General features: G+C 34.4%; 2 protein-coding genes and 1 long non-coding RNA gene across 3 annotated transcripts; 1 reads left to right on the forward strand and 2 right to left on the reverse strand.

The window, feature by feature from the left end:
- Window positions 1-4,728: 4,728 nt before the first annotated feature.
- LOC100892996 lies at window positions 4,729-10,174 on the reverse strand. Its single transcript, XR_971604.2, has 5 exons — window positions 9,847-10,174; window positions 9,159-9,199; window positions 8,219-8,302; window positions 7,362-7,463; window positions 4,729-6,714 (listed from the first exon to the last, which is right to left on the reverse strand). It is a non-coding gene; the product is annotated as an uncharacterized LOC100892996 (long non-coding RNA).
- A 1,125-nt stretch (window positions 10,175-11,299) lies between these two features.
- Window positions 11,300-15,416, reverse strand: LOC577943. Its single transcript, XM_794883.5, has 5 exons — window positions 14,990-15,416; window positions 14,351-14,515; window positions 13,760-13,911; window positions 13,198-13,480; window positions 11,300-12,705 (listed from the first exon to the last, which is right to left on the reverse strand). Exons 1-5 carry the CDS (start codon window positions 15,150-15,152, stop codon window positions 12,560-12,562), a joined length of 909 nt encoding a protein of 302 aa, XP_799976.2. The 5' UTR covers window positions 15,153-15,416; the 3' UTR covers window positions 11,300-12,559.
- Window positions 15,417-15,631: 215 nt separating this feature from the next.
- On the forward strand, window positions 15,632-23,287 carry LOC578017. Its single transcript, XM_794889.5, has 7 exons — window positions 15,632-15,728; window positions 17,484-17,723; window positions 18,219-18,364; window positions 18,805-18,935; window positions 19,697-19,811; window positions 20,225-20,390; window positions 21,078-23,287. The coding sequence occupies exons 2-7, from the start codon at window positions 17,501-17,503 to the stop codon at window positions 21,227-21,229; spliced, it is 933 nt and encodes a 310-aa protein (XP_799982.2). The 5' UTR covers window positions 15,632-15,728; window positions 17,484-17,500; the 3' UTR covers window positions 21,230-23,287.
- Window positions 23,288-23,539: the final 252 nt, after the last annotated feature.

The following is a 23,539-nucleotide window of genomic DNA, read 5'->3' on the forward strand; positions in this document are numbered from 1 at the left end:
TATACATTTTGACACCGCATAGATTATTCGTCTGCTTCTAAAATAAAGCCATGATATACATTTTCTTTAAAAATTATTCATCTACCCAGACGATGAACGGAGGAATAATGAAATAATATTTAACACACGTCAACGATTCTCATTGAAATTTTGAAAGGCTGATGCATGGAAAGCGAGATTAAGGATTTTTTTTTTTACAATCTGGTATTTGAAAATTACTGCTCATTTTAGAACTAAATATATGATTTTTTTTTTATTAAAACAAGAAAGAAAGATTCTTCAAAATAAATTTTTATTGTTTACCTTTTTTGCAATACTAGCTTGGATCGTTTCAGATTTTGTCTTCAATATCTACCGCTCTCTCACTTTCTGCTTTTTTTTAAAATTTCTGTTCTTAGCGATTGTGGGGGCACGTACATGTACCCCATGCAATATGACTTTTGTATAGCTACGTCACTGGGATTGATATCAGAAAGGTCAGATGAACTAGTATTCCTTCTCAATTTCTGTTTTTGATTGAGTAAAGGCAAATTATATATTGTTCAAAAATGAATAAAGCAACTTATTTACTTTAAAAAAAAAAATCATATATTATTCGTATTATAGAATAAGAGTACTGTGCAGAAAACAAACTATTAGGTGTATGTTTTCGCCGTGCTTGTATTTCCTTTAAAATCACGACAAAAAAAAGGCGTGACAAAAAACGCCATGAAAAAAGCGAAACAATGGGGAATAAAAAATTGTAAAAGAAATCAATGAAGAGAAAAATAAATGTCATTTTAAAAAAAAGTAGATAATGACAAAGGTGTTTTTCATAAACATGTTGACATAAAGTAGTCGTTAGAAAGAAGCCGTAATATTTATGATAGCTAATGTCAATTTTATTATGATGTCGGGAGGGTGATATATCACTTTGCAATGTTAAAGGGAGAGCAACCATATATAGACATAAAAGTAAGTATAAGATATAAGGCATAAGGAGAGGAAAAAGGGAAATAAAGATGAACAGAAAAGAAAGAAAAGTACACATTACTTTTACCGTGGGAAGATAACAATGCAGAGAAAGAGACAGAGTCAAACATAAATAGAAAGAGAGAGAGAGAGAGAGAGAGAGAGATAGAGAGAAAAAAAGATAGACAGAAAGAGACAGAGAAAGAGAAAGAGGGGAGGGAGAGAGAGAGAGGGAGAGAGAGAGAGAGAGAGAGAGAGAGAAAGAGAGAGAGAGAGGTGTATGGGCGCGCTTTAGGGATGGATTAAAAAAAAAATCTATACATTTGCATGTTTATATTATTATATACATGTACAATGATAGTTTATTAATGAAGGGGTTTTCATCTTATATTCGATGACCATAATCACAATTGGACTTGACATGTCTTTCATGACTGCCTACTCCCTACATTATATCATGAATCATAAAATACAAATTCAAATAATTTAAAAACGAAAGCAACAGGCTAGTCTAATTTATTTATTCATTTATATATTCACTTATATAATTATTTATTTGTAATTGTTTCATTACTTAATTAGCTAATTTGTACATTAATTCATTTATTGCAACCTTTGTTGATTGTTTTTAATGTATGTTATCTTGTTTTATGTGACTTGTAGTTCAATCAGATTATTTGTGTTGGTGAACGTCATTAACATTATTGTGATTATTATTAGTATTATCTCCATATCGCCGAAAAAGTTGAAAAATTGATAGATATACCTCTTAATCAGTCCATTGAAAATCAATAACTATTTCAAATACTCAAGATGTTGAAGAGAGAGAGAGAGGTTTTGTATTCAATTAATGCAATGGGTCAGTCGTATCATCTTAAGACAACATTGTTTTCGGTCTTCATGAATTCGTGAAGGTCACAAAGAACATGTAGGCACCTCCCTGACGAATTCAATTTTTGTTAAATCAAATAATACACAATAATACTAGACTAAATCAGACGATAGACTGACATGCTTGATCTTCGATTAACCAACATTAAAAATGATATGCTCAAATATAAATCAAAACTCAAATAACTCAAATTATTTATTGCATTGAACACTAATGTTTGGTTGTCATGGTGACCTCGTCTGCGTGGGGGCAATCTGGTCTCTAGCTCTAATGATTTGGGGTTTCCCCGTCATCTATAGCCATACTTGCACAATAAATGGCGATGAACTTTTGCATGACCGATCCCTGCACTATTTTGTCGTCTAATGGGACAAAGGTGATGGGGCAGAGGTGGGGGAGGGGGGAGAGGGGGAGGGGGAGAGAAGGGGGGGGGGGGGGGGGGGGGGTTGGTGAAGGGCATTTACATGTATGTAAGATAAAGCATCCATGCTAATATGGGACTATTGTAATTATGTATGCGTGCAAATGTTGACGGTTAGTTTTTATTAGAGGGAGAAATCAGTCTATTTCGTTCGGGGATATTCAAGTATTCCGCCCTGATCTTCCGTCTGGATTCACCGAATACCTTTCCTATGTGTGTTAAAGGCCTTCTGTACTAGTTCTGTCAGAAGGGATTAGACCACCCAGCGAGGTCAATGACAGGTGGCTATATCATGAACTCAGCTCTCAATTAACATAAGCAAAAGAGGATCATGGGGGACCAATGGTCACTGATTAGGCATTGTTTTCTATATAGAGGGAGCAAGTAGCTACAAGTAGTACAGTGGGGATTAAAGGAAAGCCTCAGAACTGCGCATCCTCTTTCATATAGAAATGCCCCTAAATATTTATGAAAGTCGCAAACAAGTATTCTTATCACTGTATACATTTTGACACCGCATAGATTATTCGTCTGCTTCTCAAGTAAAGCCATAAAAGCGAAACAATGGGGAATAAACAACTAAAAAATATCAGTGATGAGAAAAAATAAATGTCATTAAAAAAAAAGAGTAGATAATGACAAAGGTGTTTTTCATAAAAACATGTTGACATAAAGTAGTCGTTAGAAAGAAGCCGTAATATTTATGATAGCTAATGTCAATTTTATTATGGTGTCAGGAGGGTGATGTATAAATGTATCACTTTGCAATATTAAAGGGACAACAACTTTATATAGACATAAAAGTAAGTATAAGATATAAGGATATAAGGCATAAGGAGAGGAAAAAGAGAAATAAAGATGAACAGAGAAGAAAGAAAAGTACATATTATTTTTACCGTGAGAGGATAACAATTCAGAGAAAGAGAGAAAGAGAAAGAGAAAGAGAGAGAGGGAGGGAGATATAAATATATATAGAGAGAGAGAGAGAGAGAGAGAGAGAGAGAAGAGAGAGAGAGAGAGAGAGAGAAAGAGAGAGAGAGAAAGAGAGAGAGAGAGAGAGAGAGAGAGAGAGAGAGAAGAGAGAGAGAGAGAGAAAGAGAGAGAGAGAGAAGAGAGAGAGAGAGAGAAAGAGAGAGAGAGAGAGAGAGAGAAGAGAGAGAGAGAGAGAGAGAGAGAGAGGGAGAGAGATTTATGGGCGCGCTAGGAATGGATTTTTTTTGATAATCTATAAATGTGCATAGTTATATTATTATATGCATGTATTATGATCAATTATTAATGAAGGGATTTTCACCTTTTAATTCGATGACCATAATCACAATTGGACTTAACATGTCTTTCATGACTGCCTACTCCCCACATTATATCATGAATCATAAAATACAAATTAAAATAATTTAACCAATAAGAAAGCAAAAGTCTAGTCTAATTCATTTATTCATTCATAATGTATTCACTTGGTAGATGATGTGTAATCATATACATATATTTATATAAAAACACATAATTGATAATATTATATTCGATACGCATGAACATAGACAATGGCAAATGCATACAGAAATATGCCTTATCCAGTAGATCATTATTTCAGTATTGATTCCTGTATTCATTAATTTGTAATGAATATACAATAATTTAAATAGAAGGATACGAAAGGGGAAATACTTAATTATAAAACCATGATTTTGTGTAATGAATATGACACTGTGATAAAAATCGTTTGAAAGAATATTCTTAATCTGATTGAGTACTTCGTGGTATGTGGAGTGACCAGTTGACTGGCCAGTCCAGACAAAAAGGGACCCTGTGAAATAAATGAAGAGGACTTCCCACGGGTGATAGATGACTAGTCATTGTTTACATGACGACAATGTGCATGAATAGAATAGGGCGTTCCCACTGCACTGAAGAAGAAAACAAAATCTTTTTCATAAAAAAAAGTCATGTTGATTTTCAAATGCAAGTTATGGTTGACTACAGATAACAAGAGAGAGGGAGAGAGAGGGATAGAGAAAGAGAGATATAGAGAGAGGGAGGAAGTAGACAGAGCAAAGGGGAGATAAAAGAGAGATAAAACAGAAACGGAAAGAAAGGAGGAGGGAGAGAGAGTGTGTGAGAGAAAGGGGAAGAGAGAGAGAGAGAGAGATGATAAGAGGGAGGAGAGAGAAATTTATATATAAATATATATATATAAAAGAAAGAAGTGGGGTAACAAAATGTTTTGAATTGATTGCAATTATCATGATCATAACTCGATTTGTTGAATAGCATACAAAATAGTGCCAGTGCAAACTAATTTAGTTATTACTCGTCTACTCGATCAACATTTGATATACCTTCTTAGATACCTTACCTCTCTGTATGTTGATGTGATGACGGTGGACATAGAGGGGGTAGAGGCCGACCGTTCGATAGAGTGACAGAGTGTCGAATTGCTACTACCATAGTGAAAACAAAACAATTATGTAATCATAATTTGTTTTAATCAATTAACTCTCCCAATCAGATACTTCTCTTCAAGAAAAGGCTACTCATCAAGGGCTTTTACAGACTGCTTTAAAGAAGACTCAAAAGTAATGATTTCTTTTGCTGCTGGATAAATATCTTGATGTAAATTAATTCCTTAACAGAAAACAAAATCTGGTACTTTTTACTTACACACAAAGTACAAAATATGTAAAATAATCATCAATCATATATCACATATAATTAAATTTTGCGCAATGATTCAGCTCACAGTTATACTTATTGTGTCAAAATAACATGAGAGAGTAAGCACTTATATCTACAACACAAGTAAAATTTTTATGATGGCATTTCACTTTGTTTCTGTGTGGGAAGGGGGGGTGGAAGCACAACTGAATGTCATTTGACTGAGGGGTGGGCTTCTATTCGTCATTGAAAAATATTCCTTTAAATGTTTGTGCTGAAAATTTTGAGTTGCGATTCATATCTCATCACTTTTTAAAGCATGTTAACAAGAAATTGAGAGAACATTGCTTTAATTATACAATGGGGTAGACTTATTGTTGTCATCCATTCCAAACAACATGTATTAGTCGAAAAGGACTCACTTAATATTTTTTTCTGAAATCATAAACATTTTATACATTATAAAGAGATGTAATACAAATATAAATAGAGAGAGAAATTTGAAAATATTAGATTGTTTTTATGATATGGTATTTCTAATGAGTTAATGGTAATATTTTTTCAATATTAAGATCTGCTCTCGTCTTTTTAAACATCTTTGAATATATACATTCTGTCTTCTAAAATACTGATGCGTAGATACATGTTAAGGGCATGACAAAAAGAAGAACATGAAATATGATCTCTAGATACTCTATTACAAGAAAATACTGAGTTACAAAAATAGAATTTCGTTTCATGAGAAATTATCAGGAAGTACTTTTAAAATGCTGATCATGATGCAAATTTTGGGTGCATATGTTATGTGACTACACATATTGTACATTATGGATAAATGATCTTTAAGAAAACTTTTGTCCCCCAAACTCACTGATTTTGCTGGTTTGCTAATTACATAATAATTGCACATTTCCTCCTGTATATATTTGTGCACATATTATTTGTTGATATCTCTTAAAGCTTTGTTCATACATGAAATGATAAAGTGCCTAAAAACGTGTAGCAAAATGTAATATGAACAAAGTGCATGTCACAAATCTGTACTTAAAATCTTAATATCCTAGGGTATGTAGGCCTCTGTCACTCGCAGTTATTTTAATAAACTCCCACTTGCAATTCAGTGCACGTTAAATAGCTTCTCTTTTGCTAGTGCTTGACATGGTTTAATAATGAAAAAAAAAATTCTATTCTCGTATAGCCCATTTCACATCCCTGTAAGCTTTGGAGATTATTTCCCTGTTATCTATGCATAGTGCATTTCAAGGAATAATCCTACCAGGTACTCATTTAGCTCACCTGGTTGAGTGTGGCAAATGCAGAATGTCTTGCTGTGAAAGGGATTTGAACCATGTACCTTGTCACATTCCAGAGACTTATCCACTAGACCACAACATACGTAAACAAGAACAATTAAGGCCTAACTGATTAATATATTGTCTGAAACAATTGTGATCTTCAAGTTTGCTTTCTTTCACGAGAATAATTGAAGTGTGAATAGAGCCAAGACAGTCAAGACCACACAAGGAATATGAATTACAGCTACACCTTTAAGAAGATTCAGTAGAAATCAAGTGAACGCACCCAATGTTCTTTCCTTACACTCCACGAATTGGTCACATATGTCCCCAAAACTGAGTTTGGAATAAAACAAATGTCTTCATCACAGAGTTGCCTGAAGTATTATCCGCCGCGCGTCAATCAGCTCAATAATCTCAGGCATTTTGAAGAACTCTGCGTACTCTCTCGCAGTCTCTTGTCTGTAGTTCTTTGTCTCACTTCTGGGAGAGTCTGATTTCTAAAGATAGAGAAATGGAGTCATATAAGGAAAGAATTTCAAGTTACTATTTCAGTCCCTGATATATCATGTGACTATGTAATAGTATCCTATCGTCATTATCTTGGTATCATATTACAGTGTACAACTTTTTCATAAAACTGTGTGGTGTAAAATGTGACTAATAAGAATACACAAAGATAATGAACCAATGATGAGTCCATAATGGTATGGTTTATTATAGTAAGAAAGCTCTGAATAATTATGAAATTCCCTTGAATTTCATAGCTTTTTTTCGGGAAAGACTGAAAAAAACACACACTTGATTAAATAGGGCAATTATGGATATTAGTTTTGTTGAAAGCATACACTTCAACATGAGGCAGTACAAAATTAAAAAGAATAATGCTAACTGAAGATTTTGTTCTTTCAATCCATCACTACTTATGACAAGTTTGGATCCTAACATTCTATACAAAGTAATATTTTCTCTGGTTGACAGTGTGTTAAAGGTCATCTAGACTGATTATAGATCGCAAATGATCATCTTTGAAAGTGAAAGTTCTATAATAATATATCATACCAAACAACTAGGCTACACTATAAATCATGCTAAGCTACTAAATGAGGATTATTAACTTATGGAATGCATCTACATGTACACTCACCACATAAATATAATTTACATCAATGCCCTTTCTGATGAGAAATTTGGCCACCTCCTTGTGCCCACATCGTATTGCTCTCATCAATAAGGACTCTGTTCCCCACTACAGAGAATGAGAGAAAATAAAAGATAGAAAAAAAAATCTCACATTGATTTAATTTTTCATTATACATACTACCAAAAAAGGACATTTGCGGACCTTATATGAGGTCTAAAAGTATTTGATTCATGAAAGTCATACTATGAACTTATCTAGATTATATTTACTTTATACAATTCTAACAAAATTGCATTATCAATAAGGCAATTAAAAGGAAATGTGATTATGGTTAATTATTTATAGCATAATGTAATCGATGCAAATACAGTAGTATTGATTCAGTAGTGAGTACTAAATTAGCAACAGATGAGGATAATTTTCTGAGGTCTCAGGTTCTTAAATTCTCCGCATCAAATCATCTACTAATCTTTCCTCCTTAAATTTTCCTTACTGTCAAATCCTTGCAAAATACCTTAGGGAGGTTAGGACTGATTTTATGAAAGCAGAACAAAAGGGAAAAGGGAGTTTGAGGAAAATCCAAAGAAAAATCAGAATGTTATACCTCTTTATAGTTTTGCAGAGTAAATGAAGAGTTTTTCGAAAAGGACGCCACAGAATTGCTAAATTGCTAATTCGACTGCAAATTTAAAAAGTCATAACTTTCTAATTTTGTTATTGGGCTTTCCACAAACTTCACATATTGTTTCTTTTAATTTTCCAAATCTGGTATTAAACCAACTTGTCATCATGGTAGACTTCCCCTTAGATCAGAACCCTTGGATATATTCCGTAGAATTTGGAATGTTTTGACCACTTACTGGTACATCATTGATCCCTGCACCCAGATCAAGAGAGATGGTGATCTCTTGAAGATCTCCAACCTCTACAGCATTCAACAAACGCTGATGGAGGAAAAAGATATAAGCATATCAAAACAATCCACAGTAAAACAAAAAATCACAAGGTCAACAACTTGACAACATGAACTAAAAAGGAATTTATTAAATGACTGTTCAGAGCATATAATAAAATAAATGATGTAACAATATCTATAACATAATATTTTATGGTTTACATAATAGAAGAAATAAAATGATCAGATCAAATAACCTACAAACAGATTGTTGATTTATAAATTATTTATACAACGCCTACTAAGATTCTTGCAACCTCATTGGTCAATTCTTGATCACATGACATGCGCTAAAAGTACCATTGAACAGCATCATTGACGCGGAGTGCAATTTTTTTGATCCTTTCGCACCATTGCACTCTGACGTCACTAACGATGTACAAGTATATGGTGAGCTAAGTGACGTCGGAGTGCAATGGAGCGAAAGGATCAAACGAAATTGCACTCTGCGTAACAATAAACATAAAGGTTGGTACGCGCGGCGCGTGGTATGGTATGCTTAATAGTGCACGCTCACTATCAGCAATTTCATCAATTGAAAACAAACAAAAAATCGCTGAGATTTAGGCCTAGGAAAACTGTTTTAAGCCCGTTAACGTCTGAGGTGTTGTATAAAACAAATAATGAATGGTCTTTATTCGTGCAATGGAACAATATTTTGCATTCGGTGAAAGATGAGATGCTCCATTCAACTCGGCTGCGCCTCGTTGAATATAGCTTCTCTTATCTTTCACCTCGTGCAAAATCTTGTACCATATTGCACTCATGATTGCTATTTGCTCATAAATGAGAAATAAATACAAAGCTCTACTTTTTAGAATTAACAATTTTAAGTGAAACCTTACCTCTTGTTTTACCGACTTGTACATTCTTGGATCAACAAGACCTGCAAATATGATATGATAGGATATAATATATAATAGAGGGTCTAGGCCTATATGAAAGGGCTTTTATGCATTTGATTTTGACAATTGTATTATTCACTGTTCAGCTAGAACAAGTTTGAATATCCATCACGAACTATGTGTTTAGATAACATTCCTCTGCGTTTAAGTTAGTTAAGTTTTATTGACTAGAGCCTCTAATTATTGTGATGTTCTCCTAATTGACATGCTGCCTCCTCTTTAGACTTCCAATTTCATTTTAACAATGATTTTCCATACGGTAGTGGATTACATGTAACACTATTAATTAAAACAGACCTCTTTTACTAGTACGCACACGACCACTATTAGTCTGTAAATCAAAACCCCTTTTTAAAAAAGCCCCAATCTGTGCCGCAGAAAAAAATAACGCCCCCCCCCCCCCCCCCCCCCCCGCAAGCGCAATTCACAACAAAAACAACATAAAATAATCCATCACAAGAATACGCATGTGGGACTGTATTGTTGTAAACTCGAGTGTAAACATTGCGTCACAACCGAGGAAAGCTCGGGCTATGAATCCTGAAAAAATGATTACTGTATGGATAATAACATATTTACTGTTTAATAACTATGATATTAAATATGGGATAAATATGAAATGTAATACCTCAATAAAGGATGTTAATTCGTATCGGAAGCCTGTACGGTGTGTCCTTGATGCTTGGCAACGTAACGCTACCTTTGTAATGCATGACTATGGAAAGCCATCTGAGTTGTGAAATAATTAATTGATTGGTAGATGAACAGGGAGATCCTGAATGGTTTTATACAGCGTTTCAATCCTGTATACAATAACGTATTAAAATGAAAAATTATCACCAAAGACCCCATCCCCATCGATCGTCGTTCTCTCTTTCTCGCCACTCACATGCATCGTCTGTTTCCCCCTTCCATCTCTCGCGTTTTCCTTTCTCTCTCGATCTCTCAATTCGATTTTGACTTTAGGACATTTTCTTTCGCTACTCTGTCTTTTGTTTGATTCTATGTCATTCATTTACACAATTTGCGATGACTATGATGGTATGACGATAGGATTAAGGGTGATGATTGCAATTATGATGATGATGAAGCTGATGACGATTAATGATCAGATAAAATAGATAGATGATGATGTAGGCTTAATATATACCCCCTATCTATAAATTAAAAAAAAAATGTTTTTGCAATAGGCCTACTGCAGGAATCCGGAATCGTAATGTCGGTGGTATTCCTTAAAATTATGATCCACTGCCGTAATAATAATAATAATAATACTGTCAATCCATTCTAAAAGACTGCTCAAGGCGCTCTTGTACAACATCAAAATAATTATACAATAAACTACGACATAAACAAATGGTGCAAGTTTCTTCTTAAATATTTCAATTGATGATTGTCTTATTTATAATGGTAAAGTGTTCCATAATTTGGGTGCAACGGTAGCAAAAGCCCTGTCCCCAATTGTTATTGGTTTTGGGTGTGCATAGCTACGGGGGGGGGGGGGGGGGGCCGGGGGGGGGGGTTAGGGGTCATCTCCCCCATAGAATATGTGCTAAACAAAATAAAAGAGAGGGACGAGAAGAAGAAAAAGAGGGAGTAATTTACGAAAACGAATACCCTATATCCTATATACCCAGGGCCCTTTTTTATATATATATATATTTAACCGATTTGCATTGCAATCACGAAGACGGGTGCCGCCCCCCCCTGCAAGTGTCTCCTTTAAAGCTGGACCCTGTACGCCCCATGCTCATTATGAATAAAACCGACACATTTTGTGGTTACACATTTCATCGTGGAGGCCTGCCCTGTATTGTTCTCATGATGTGTACTTCCTGAAGTTTATTGAGAGCAGTGAACATTCATTTTGCGTGGGAGACAGGCCAACTCAGAGCTGGTGCTATGTATCGTTGATATCGTATTAACATCATGTTATAACATCGTAAATGTGAGGAAGTGCCATCATGCCATCATGCCATCACGCAACTGCTTGGCTCTTTATATATGTATACATACTTTATGTATCAACACATTGTAGCATTAACAAAACGATACAGAAAAAATAACAAAACATCAATGAATTAAGGGTTTCTTCACTTCTTTATTTACAATAAATCTTCACATTTAAAAGTATAACACTTTATTACAGATTATATATTACTTTTTAAGATTCCTGGAATCAATGATAAACTATCCAATCTTGGCAGCATTTAGTTTATTTAATAAAAATGAAAATTCACAACAGTGATAACCACGCATAATATGTGTCATGTAAGTCTATGTTAATAGATATTCATGAAACTTGATAATGTGTAAACCACATCACTCTACTTTCAAAGTATCACAGTGACAATCTTCAATTCATAATTGTTTATAGGATAACATCAGAATGAGTTTGCAAAAAACTTTCCATAATTTATTTCACTAATCAATTTCATGATTAGACAACTACAGAAAGTAAAGTCTATACATTGAGATATCTAATTATTATATAAATAAGAACAAATTACTTTCAGCATCAAACTTTTGTTACGAACAGTAAGTGAATGTTCTAGAGGGAAATGGCATGATTGTACATTTATAATACAAGGGTATAAAAAGCAGTGGACCACTCAGACCTAAATACAGTCGATTTCATGTGTTTTGGACTGACTTGTTATTTTTGGCAAAATATATATATTTTTTTAATCCATCAAGCTCAGGCAAAGAGAGGTAAGATGATATAAAATGAGGGTGTAGTAGACATAATTATTTTCTACATCAATATAGAAAGTTTTGAAAGATTGTTCTTCAGAAATGTATATCTAACTCCTTTTTTGCATAGGAATGGATATATATGCACATTTAAAAAGGCATTATAAGCTATGTTATGCACAATATAAGCTAGTAATTTGGATATCCTATCAGGCATTTGCGACTAGATTTTTCAAATAGCCTTTGAGTTTAGGCTTTACATGCTCTTTCACTTCAAACTTTATTCCTCACCAAAAAAAATCAGTTGTATAGAGACCATTTCTTTCATAACTGAAATACTGAAATACTAAGTATGATTGTAAAGAGAAAGTTGAATGTTTTCATTCAAACATGAAAATGCAAGACATATCCATCTATCCATACTTCAGCCAGCAAGATACATCTAGCTATATGCCTACTGCTTTTGATATTATGAAGTTGTATAGATAAAGTAAGACCCATTGCATTAATTTCCAGACATAACAATGTCCACTGTATGCATATACACCAAACAATTATGTAAATTAAAGCTATTTGAACAAATTCAGTCAAAGAGTCACAGTATAAAACGACACTAAAATATAACTTCAGTAAATGATATTGTGTGCTTATTCACAGAGTCCATGATAATGCTTGTATCGACTTGAAACATGCTGAATTTCTTGTTCACATGGCTTTCTCCTCTCGTTGATGTTCCTTTCATACATATGCCTGCCACCGTACCGGCCCTGGCTTGTTAGGTTTCCATGGGTTCCTGGATATGTAAAGAAAAACGAATGTCACTAGCGATATTATTATCGATACTACATGTATATCCGCAATGAGTAATATATTTAGCATTAAGGTATATGTTGCTGTTCTTAAATTTTAAGTAATCTATGGTCGAATTTGGCTAATTATTGTTTAGTATTTTATACTAAAATCTAGGTATTTAGAGTCATACAGCAATACTAAAACAATATTTGAATGCTATTATTATTTTGAAATACATATAATATTCCATACATGTAGTTCTTGCTAAGCTATGCTTCACTCTACAGAAGCTTTCTTTTTGTCCATTATCATTCTTTCCTTTTACATCTTTAAACTGGAGCATTCATTGATCAATTGGATGACTAATGCAAACATAGAACACATGAGCGAAAAGATAAATATTAATCATATTTTATGGAGGCTACCTTATACAGTTAAGGTTATATTAAAGATTATGGATCCATGGATAAGATACTGTATGAATGTATCATACCTGAATTAGCTGCTCCTGGTTTTCCTGATAGATTTGGAACATCCCATTGACTTGGTACATGCTTGACTCCTGATATGTGACCATCCACCTCTGGAGGTTCCGTTCTTGGGCGGATCGTCTCCCTGGAGGTCAGAGTGCACTCGTAGGGCAGAGGTCGGCGGATACTGGGGTCATCCAAAGGTGATTTGTACTGATACCATTCGAGTTGTGACTGAAGAGGTGCAGACAGGCGGGTCACCTGGGCATTTCGATCTCGGGCCGTGTTGACAAACTGTGCCAGCTCCTGTAAACAAATTACAATTATAAAAGTAAACAATTAAGATTGGTTAAAATGTTTAACAGCAACTGAATACATGCAACAGTCGGAATTCTATCTTCAAATCAGGATATATTTCTATGCTCTTGTTCATTGAGTTTAATCTGATTGAGGTAATTTATTATACTGATTACTGTTACATTCAAAATTAAAATTCATGGCTGTTTCTTTACTGTTTCTCTGTCTCTCTTTATCACATCACTACAAATCCAGTATACAATAATGAGGTAGGAATAAGTTACATACCCTTCTGAAATTCTGTAATTCATACAAGTGTTTTTTGCAGAGTATTTCCAGCTTAGCTTCATCCAATGCATAGGGTCCTCTACTCTGTGTGCAACAGTTCTGTTTGTAATCAAGAAGTGCATATGCAACCTCTGACAACTTCACAATCAGTCCTACAAAAGGAACAAAAACATAAATTATATGTCAAAAACTATTCATTTTACAAACTATTTTATTATATATCTAAATAAATGGACTTTTATAACAACAAAGGAAAATGTTTTTTCTTCAATAAATGAGCACTGCAAATTAACATAACATACTGATTCATTTTGATTTAAAAAATCTTTTGGAATAATTTTCTTTTTTTCATCAATACAAATGAAGAAAAAGTTTGTTTCTTATATTCACATTACTATTGTCTATTTTCTTGATTCTATATTTTAACAAAATCAATAGCATTCAGACAAAAAGATCCAGTATAACACTTTTGATTATTTGCACTAGTTTTTATTAGCATATTGTATTTCGTCTTCTAGAGGCACTATATCATTATCAGTCGATCAGTACCAGAAATAAGTATATACATGTATGCAGATTCAGGTCACTTACGTTTGTTTTCAGCTTCATCATCTGCTCGCCAGAAATGACTGTGATATTTATCCCTTGATTCCTCAAAAGACCTGTCTCTGACTAGAGCAGCTACATCAGTACCAAGAGCAATGATCTCATTCTTCAGCTCAGCAATCTTATAATACTGAACATCAGCAAGGATACCTAGGAATAAGATTAGGAAATAAATATATAAATACATTTTTATGAATGACATATTCATGGACTCATGACAAAATATTGGGATCAAGAAATATTATTTAAAAATATAATAGGCCTCTCACCAATATTTTTGAAAAACAGAAAAGTGTAAAAATACATAACAACTCCCTATTGCAGAAAATATCTATGAATCAAAACTCTGATATGAAATGTTATTGAAACAATGAAAGACATGAAGTAATCGTACATTAAAATAAATAAACTACCGGTATTGATCAAAATTATATGCGGAGTGAGAGGGAGTGGGAAATATAGAGAGACACACAGAGACATGATGACATACTCTATACTGATATACCGGTACTCATATATAATAGACACACAGGCAGAAAGATTGACGTGACAGAAAGATTGACGTGACAGATAGATAGATAGAAAGAGAGGGAGAGGGGAAGGGGACAAAAGAAAACAACTTACCAGCAATATGCTGCTTTACAACCAAAAATATATAATGAAGTTGATCATTAGCAGATGCATGGTCAACCAAGCTGTAGCTATTATTACTGTGGCTAACTCCAACCAGTCGCATAGGCTTGTCCACTGGGGGACGGACCGCGGGTACAGGCACAGTGTCGGTCATCTTTACGGTCAGTGGCGTCTGCTCGAATCCTTGAAATTGTCGCTAACAATGTCGGTCGAAAAACAGGCAAAAAAATGTTCAAAGATGGAACGAAGGAGGAAGTCAACAAAGTCCTATCAAACGAATGTACTATGCAACTTAATGAAAATGTTAAAGTATATTATGCCCAAATTCAACGTGATGTTTATGCGATATTGTGATGAGTCGCGTGTGTTTGGCTGCTAAAGATAAGCGGTGGTCGTCAACGCCCTGTTTGTTTACATACAATGCCTTACACGTGGGTTATTGTCCCAGCTGGTCGTTGCTACAAACAAACTGCTGCTCAAGAAAAGCCAATTTAAAATAATAATAACTAAATATCATTTTGTGTAATGTGCTGTCATTATAAATATATAAGAATACTACAATTAATATATTTATACTATTTCATATTTTTAATTGCTCATAAATGAAAATTTAAAATTATTTAATCTATTTTTGTATTTTTTTATGAGACACTGAAGATTTGACCATATTGCACCGTATTCCTAGTTTTTCCAGCAGCCGCAGGATCAGGATTTCGATTTTGGGTGATCGGTGAGTTATGTTTTTATTTCATTTCCATTCATTTGTAATTGTTTACTGGTAGGTGTAATTCTCGGGAAGCTTTTCCCCCGTTATATTTACAATATTCATCGCATTAATCACAAGAACAGCATATTATTATGCGGATGCAAAATAAACAGCCGAGCTCGAGCTCGGCTCATATCACTGTCCGACTCCTAGCCTGCAACTGGCGGGGTAACAGCCGTAAGCAATCGGTGTTTGCCCCCGGTATACTGATGAGGAGAGGCAGTGGTGTATGCACCGCGCTACTGTCTGGAGCTTGGGCCTGGGCCTGGCTACAGCTACCTAGCTAGTCAATTCTAACAGAAACTTACATATAATTAGGATGAAAGCGACAGTTGACTATCTAATTATCGGACTTCTCATGAAATAGCCACTGGCAGACGCGACGACTTGTGGTCATCGATTCACGATGTGTCATGTAGTTAAATTATTACCAAATGGAATGTAAAGCTTTGACTACAGTACCTGAGTACCGTCACAAATTGGTGCAACTAGAAAATTTATTGTCGAAGAATTCCGGAGATATTGCTAAAGACCATTCTCAAAATTCGATTTTTTTTTAATCAGAATGTGCTGCAACTGACAAAAAAGTCATCAAAAAAACAAGACCTTAATTCGTGTACAGGACTTTACAGCTAATTTATAACAAAAAGCAATCAATCAAATATAGATAATTGCAAATTTTGCATGGCAAACTATCAATAGTATCATACAATCAGTTGGTACCCCATTTTACGTACAATTTTGATGACATAGATCTGCTCTCCAAATAAAGATTTTGAGACCCTTGCCTTGGCCTTGTCAGTAACTTCATATTTTTTTTGGGAAAGGATGCAAAAGACTAACATTTTTGTCAATATTTTCATAATTTCACACCCAATTCCATAGAAAACGTTGTCTCTGGGTAATTTTAGATTCCTCTGTCCATTGGTGGTATTGGAGTTTTGAATTCTAACCAATTTTTTTGAGATAGCGAACTAAGGTCATGCGCGAACACTGGTCACACCACCATACACACACTGAGCGTAAAGTCTATGGCAGAGCCGGTGGTGGAATTCCCTATAGCATTGCATCCAATGAACCAATGCGTAAAAAAGTGAATGAGCAGTAGCTTTTTTCATGAGAATGCCCCAATAGACTAATACCCCTTCAGGTGGAAACCTGGTAACTCCTTCAACTGAGGCGTGGGCCAAGGATCATGCATTTTGTTCGTCATGTTTGTTCAAATCTTCATTCATGGATTTGGAACAAATTTGCAGAGACTCTCACTAAATATGTTTGTAGGTACCTCTCTAACTTCCTGTTCTTTTTTAATTATCATTATTTTTAATGAAAAGGATAAATTCATAATCTTTTTTGCTTAGTGAAATCTGATTATACCCTGTATGGCCTTATTTCCTGATGTATGTCCAGCCACATAAATCATTTTCTGAGCTGGCGGCCTTTTTCGAAAGAAGCACCTCTTCTATAGTTGCTTATTAATGTAATCATAAAGTTAGATCTAACAGAGAGTTTTGGAGATACAATTTTTGTTTCCTTAAGTTATTTTCATACCTTCATATTATGACATATAAACTTGATTTCATCATGAAAGTTATTTCTTAATTTGAACACTTTTGCTTCATACATGTAGTTCCATTTTATTTAGTTCAAGACCTTAGATAAAGATATTAAACACCAAGAAAAGTTGTTTTCATGTTTTCTCATTCATTTTTTCTTCAGATCAATAACTATTCATCATGAGCGTGACCTCAGCCAATCCAGCCACACCTTATACCAGAGCAGAGTTCTTCAATGCATGCACCAGTGTTCTTGAGGGTCTCAACTGTCTGCAAAGGCAGCAATCTGTCATAGATGAGAGGTCATGGGAAGTGTTGAACCGTTTGGGTCAGATGGTCAGTGACCTTCGACCTGAGGTCAAGGGGAATAAAGAGTACTGGGTGGATGGTCCACTAGTGAAATGTGAGTAGATAGTTTTCGTAGAGAATCTGGGAGGCACTAAGAACATTTAGGAAAGAAATATCTTCAAAATTGTCAGATATTGTAGTAGAATATCAAAAATGATGTTGTTTATTTTCCTTGTGTCAACAATATTTTTAACAGTGCCTTGGAACATTACAGGGTTACATAAAGATTGTTTTTCTTCTTCAATTTGGTTCCGGGTATTTTCACTAGGCCTATGATTATTTGACAAGAATCAAATCTTATCCTGTTTACATTATTGGATAGTTTTTTGTTGACAATGTATGTAAACAATTATAGTTAATGATTAAATATTCTTTAATCATTGAAATGTTTAGAATCAAACATTTAAAACTAGAAAAGATTTACCCTGATCCACAGATACTATGCTCTTTTGATGCAAAATTGTATGTGATTGTATTCTTATTGCTTGTAATGTGAATCCTACTGCTTGTCTAATTAAACTTTTATTTTTTCTAACTTGTTTTGTTTCAGTTTTGACAGCAAATGTTTTGAAAGCCAAGAGTGTCCTGCAGGAAATGAAGAGAACATGTAGCCAAAAGAGTGCAGCTACCAATGGTCCAGAGTACATTGAAAGACATCTGTTACAGCATGTGGAAGATATAAGAACTTCTCTTGAGGTAAGTGGTAACAGATGAAGGCTCTTTAGTTCAACTGTAGTGGTATCTAAAGGGGAGATCCACCCTGATATTATCTTGGTTTTTATAAAAAGCAGAAAAATGAGAGAAACAAATTAGTAAAAGTTTGAGAAAATTTGATTAGAAATAGGAAAGTTATGAATTTTTAAAGTTGTCATCAGTGAAAGACATTATATTGGCAACACTGTGACGTATCATGCAAGCTCCTCTCCAATTTGAAATATTTTTTGTCTGATTTAGATAAATATGTTATGGATAATCTTTAAAGTAAATTCAGAAAGTGAACACAAACACATAGATATATTTGTAATAGTTTTTAAAGCATTTATATATTTCTTTTAAAATGAACTTTACACCAATATTTATGTGAAGAACGGATTACAGAATTCGGATGATGATGCATGTAATTGCTCTCTGTTTAGGAACTTGAGACATACCATCAGCAGACCTTATACAGAACAGACACTACAGGCATTGATGCTGGGGTAGGACAAAGAATGCACACCATTACACAAGGACCTACTGAGATGACAGCTGGAGGGTTAACACAAACGTAAGTTACATTACCCCCAAATATTTTGCTCTGTAGATTTTGGGTTCCATGCTGGTATTTACCTTATCAGCTTTAAAGGCTGTCTGTACTACTTTGGCTAGGATGGATAAGACCACCCAGGAAGGTCACTGACAGGTGGCTATCTCATCAACTCAGCTCTCAATTAACATAAGAAAAAGAGGATCATGGGGGACTAGTGGTCACCGATTAGGCATTGTTTTCTATAAAGAGGAAGCAAGTAGTTACAAGTAGTACAGTGGGGCTTTAAAGACTCCTTCAGCACAGAGATGTATCGTAAATTTAAAAACACTCGAAACGAAATAACGACTTGCAATTAACAAGTTGTTGAAGCACTCGTATAGGCTTCTTGCTGGTGCCTTTGGGCCCCATGCGAAAACTAAAGGGTTTGGGACAAAATACTACATCCCAGATTCTATTCTCATTATGCAACTTGACGAGATAGAGACTGAGTTTACCATCCAACTTGTGATGATAAATGTGTATTTAACAATATTGTCATTGTAGTTATTTTCTTTCTTCTCATCTCTATCACTTTCTGTCTGTCTATCCATCTCTGCCCTCTCCCTCTCCCTCTCCGTCTCTCTTTCTCTCTGCCATTCCCTCTTTCCCCCCTTTTTTATCCAACAGTATAGCATGTAGTTCTGTGTGAAACTTTCTCTCTGTTTTCCATTTGTATGGTTAAAGTCATTATCAAGCATAATAGCAATACACCAATATTTAATTCCTTTCCGTCCCCACAGCCCACCAGCCGAAATCAGCTTAGAACCCAAAGGATCAGGAACATTCATGAAGGATTTGAATAATGCTAAGATTGCAACTAACGATTCTTACCCTGGAACCAGCTCACAACCCATGGTAAGTTCCTCTAAGTTGTCTTTGTGTTTTTATAGCAAACATACATAATTTTCTGATTGATTGTAAGGATTTTGGTGCAATTTTCTTATTTTTTCTCAGTAATACAATTGTTTATTTTACCCTCTCTTTATCTTTCTGCATCTCTGCTGACATGTCTTTGAAGACTTTTACTGAGAAATCTTTTCATTCAAATATTACAGATGATCTTTACCAGTACTAAAATCAATGTTTTTGCAAAATATGTATTACAACCATTCTTTTTTGCTGGTATGTATCTTCAGAATAAAAGAGGATACTTGTTGAAACGCTTGTTTTTTGTTTCTAATCAGTAGGGGCCTATCAACTCTCTTGAAACTCTGTCAACCATATAACCCTTACATTTTGTTTCATTGTGATAATTTGTTCTCCTGTAGACTGGAATGTGGTCTTCAGGATTGCCTCATCATCCAGAGACCAGCAAACCCGGTGTCTTTGAACACATCCAAGAGATGACCAACATCTACCCGGAGCATGATCCAAACTGGCCCAAACGAGAACAGAAACCCAAATTGCCCTTCGAAAGAACACAACCACCATTAGGTAAGGACATGTTCTATACAGGGTCCCGTTGCACAAAACTTACCATTGATGGTAACTACCATGGTAACAGGGCTCAACAGCCAAATAATTCAAGGTTTCCATGGGAGTTACCATTGATGGCAAAGTTAACATCAATGGTAAGTTTTGTGCAACGTGGCAGGAACCATTTGGATCCCAATGTCAGCTTGTGAATTTTAAACTGAATAAGATGTTATAAATAAACTCAAGATACTGACTAGAAAGCATGTCATGACGATTATAATGTATATGTTCGTCACACTGTTACATGAGCTTGAACAGTCGAGCTCATTTCTATGATATTGAATTGCTTGAGGTTGATGTCAGGAATTATGACTAATGAGTCATGTAGTGAAATTTAATGCCCAGATATGATTGTTATTCTTTTCATAAGGGGTCTTGATTGAAATTGTTAAGGCCTGCACTCAGAAATTCATAAGTGGAGGTGTTTGGATTAAAATAATTAAAACGGACCCATAAGTTCTGACTTACAAACTTGATGATTACTGTCTGCATGCATGTATGATAATATATACCCAGCTTTATGCCTCATGACTGAATGGGATCTACAGTGCACAACATGTGTATGCAAGCTATTGCATCCATTGATATCACTGTTGTCACACATTTCATCATTTTGTTCCTTCCTTTTTTCTTCTTCTAATTCAGTTTATCCTGGCATCAGGGACATGCACAACTATAGCAACTTGCCTCAGTTCACTGGCAAGGACCTCCCCATGCCGAAGATACCTAATGGGGAGATGGGACTGAGGGCCCCGCATGTACCACATTGGGACAGCACCAACCACTACTCATACTGAGGACTCTCTAGCTAACAACTATAGAGCAACACTCTAAATCAAATCTTAGGATGGTTTTATGGCTGATAGTCAGTGTTGTAGGGGTATTTTCTTTTGACTCAATATCACCTTGATAAAATTTAATTTCTACTGTTATTTTTACATGTACTGTGATTAATTGTGATACAGAACATATACATAAAATGACCTGAATTTTGTAGCAATTGCGTGATTGCAATGCATTGTTCAAGCTATTTCATCTCTTGGAAACTGCCACACATCTGTTGTTCTTCTGGTGATTTCTTGAAGTCTAACTGCACAAATTGGAGTATCTTTTTTAAGACTTGAGACAATAATTTACCAATATGTATTACTCCCAAGCTACAGAGCATAGCCGACTCTATCATTAGAAAGTATAGAATGGATGCCAAACTTCTAAGCTCATATCCTGAAAACAATGATATGCAAAAAAGAAGGGTCTTGTTAGGATACAAGGGATTGGCAGAAGTGACATCTAATGGATGCTCTTCTTATTATAAAACCGATCTGTTTTCAAAGACATGAAAATGTAAATGTAAGGGAGCAGTATACACAATGCAACATTTGAAGACATAAGCAAATCAATTTATACATGTACCTTGGTTAATTATTGGCATTAGCATTATTGAAAAAATAGTTTATGTCATTGTACTTCCAGGACAAAATTATGTACATTTGACAAAACTAGCTCTGTATGATCAAGAAGAAACAAAGCAGTACTTTTGTATGCAGTCCAGCAATGGATATGTCTTTGGGCTATGATATCTGTATTGAGTAGGAAATATATCTTTCTAATTACATAACTTTTAAACCTATTAATTTCTCACATTCGTTGATGTTGTTTTATATCTTTACAATACTCGGAAATAAAGTACTTTCAAGAGAGGCAGAGCACACTCTTTCAAAGTAGAGAGAAATATTTGAAGACACATATGTAGACATGATCTCATCTGTATTAATCAGCCTTATGTATTTCTGAAACTTTTATTAACAACTCTTTGCAAACAAACTATTCATATCAAAAGTGCATCATCGTTTATACTTCCTTTTTTTGTTTATATCACAGTTAATATGTGAAGATTCATATAATGATATCATTAATACTGGGACTTGTGATCTACCATCACTGAAGAGAGTATGACATTTTATGTTTCTCTTTCTTCTGTTCAATGGCCAATCAGCACATGAAGATTATTAGTGAACATCAAGCCATTAATGGAATTACATACATGTATTTGACAATCAGAGGACAATTTGAACTATATGTCAAACTTTGAAAGGATACAATATGGCTAGACCAAGATATTTAACTAGTTAGTGTCTCATGCATTAACCAAGTATTGTGGACTTCTGAACATAACTTGATATCATGGGTGTTATTTACCTTCATAATTGATCTGGACCCTGTTTCATAAAACTTGTTATCAATAACTAATGCTAAATTTCTATAACAAATCTGCTCTCTGCCAATCAAATGTCATGATTTCAGAAGCTTATAACAGTTATTGTAACTTCTTATTGATGACAACTGTCATGAAACAGCGCCCTGATCCTTGCTGTAGTAGGGCTATGAACTTGATGCATTGTTTTAAAATCTTAGATGTGCTTGGTAAGTATGGGATAAAATAGCTTGGACTTGCCCAATAGCATTATGAGAGTGTCACACGCACGTTCAGAGATTTAAAAATACACCAGATACTGACATGTTGTTCTATGTTATGGTGAAATCATTCAACGTATTACATTTAGATTAGTGTATATAAGCAGAACTATAAAAATTGAGATGACTGTTCCAGGCATCTCTTTGCCAAATGTTATTATCACCTTGATTCTATAATCTACTTAACTATTGTAAAATAAAGAAAATCTAAATTTACAAATATACTCTAGCTGTACATAAAATTATGGATATATTTTTAATGTAAATATAAGTTTATAGAAATGTACATATTGTGGATCCCTTCTTTTCTCCTAATCGGTTTGAAACACGAGGATACCCACGTAGAGTTCCATGTAATAAAAATTCTGATAAAAAAACAATTGATTTAGTTTACTTTTTTGTTCTAAACTGTTGTTCTTATAAAGTATATTTGGTTTATTCATTTAAATGTTTTGTATTGTTAACTGTGCTAACTAGTTATTTGATTAACTTTGCATGAATAATCTTTTTCACGTACATGTACTACAGTGATTGAAAAGTTGTGATAATTAATTTATATCACTTTTTTATCAAACGAACTACTTTTTGACAGTACTTTTTATTTAACGACATCATTTTTTTTCTAGGGAATA

This window comes from Strongylocentrotus purpuratus, unplaced genomic scaffold (assembly GCF_000002235.5).
Source record: "Strongylocentrotus purpuratus isolate Spur 01 unplaced genomic scaffold, Spur_5.0 spur5_scaffold_7, whole genome shotgun sequence".
In the NCBI taxonomy this organism is placed as follows: domain Eukaryota; kingdom Metazoa; phylum Echinodermata; class Echinoidea; order Camarodonta; family Strongylocentrotidae; genus Strongylocentrotus; species Strongylocentrotus purpuratus.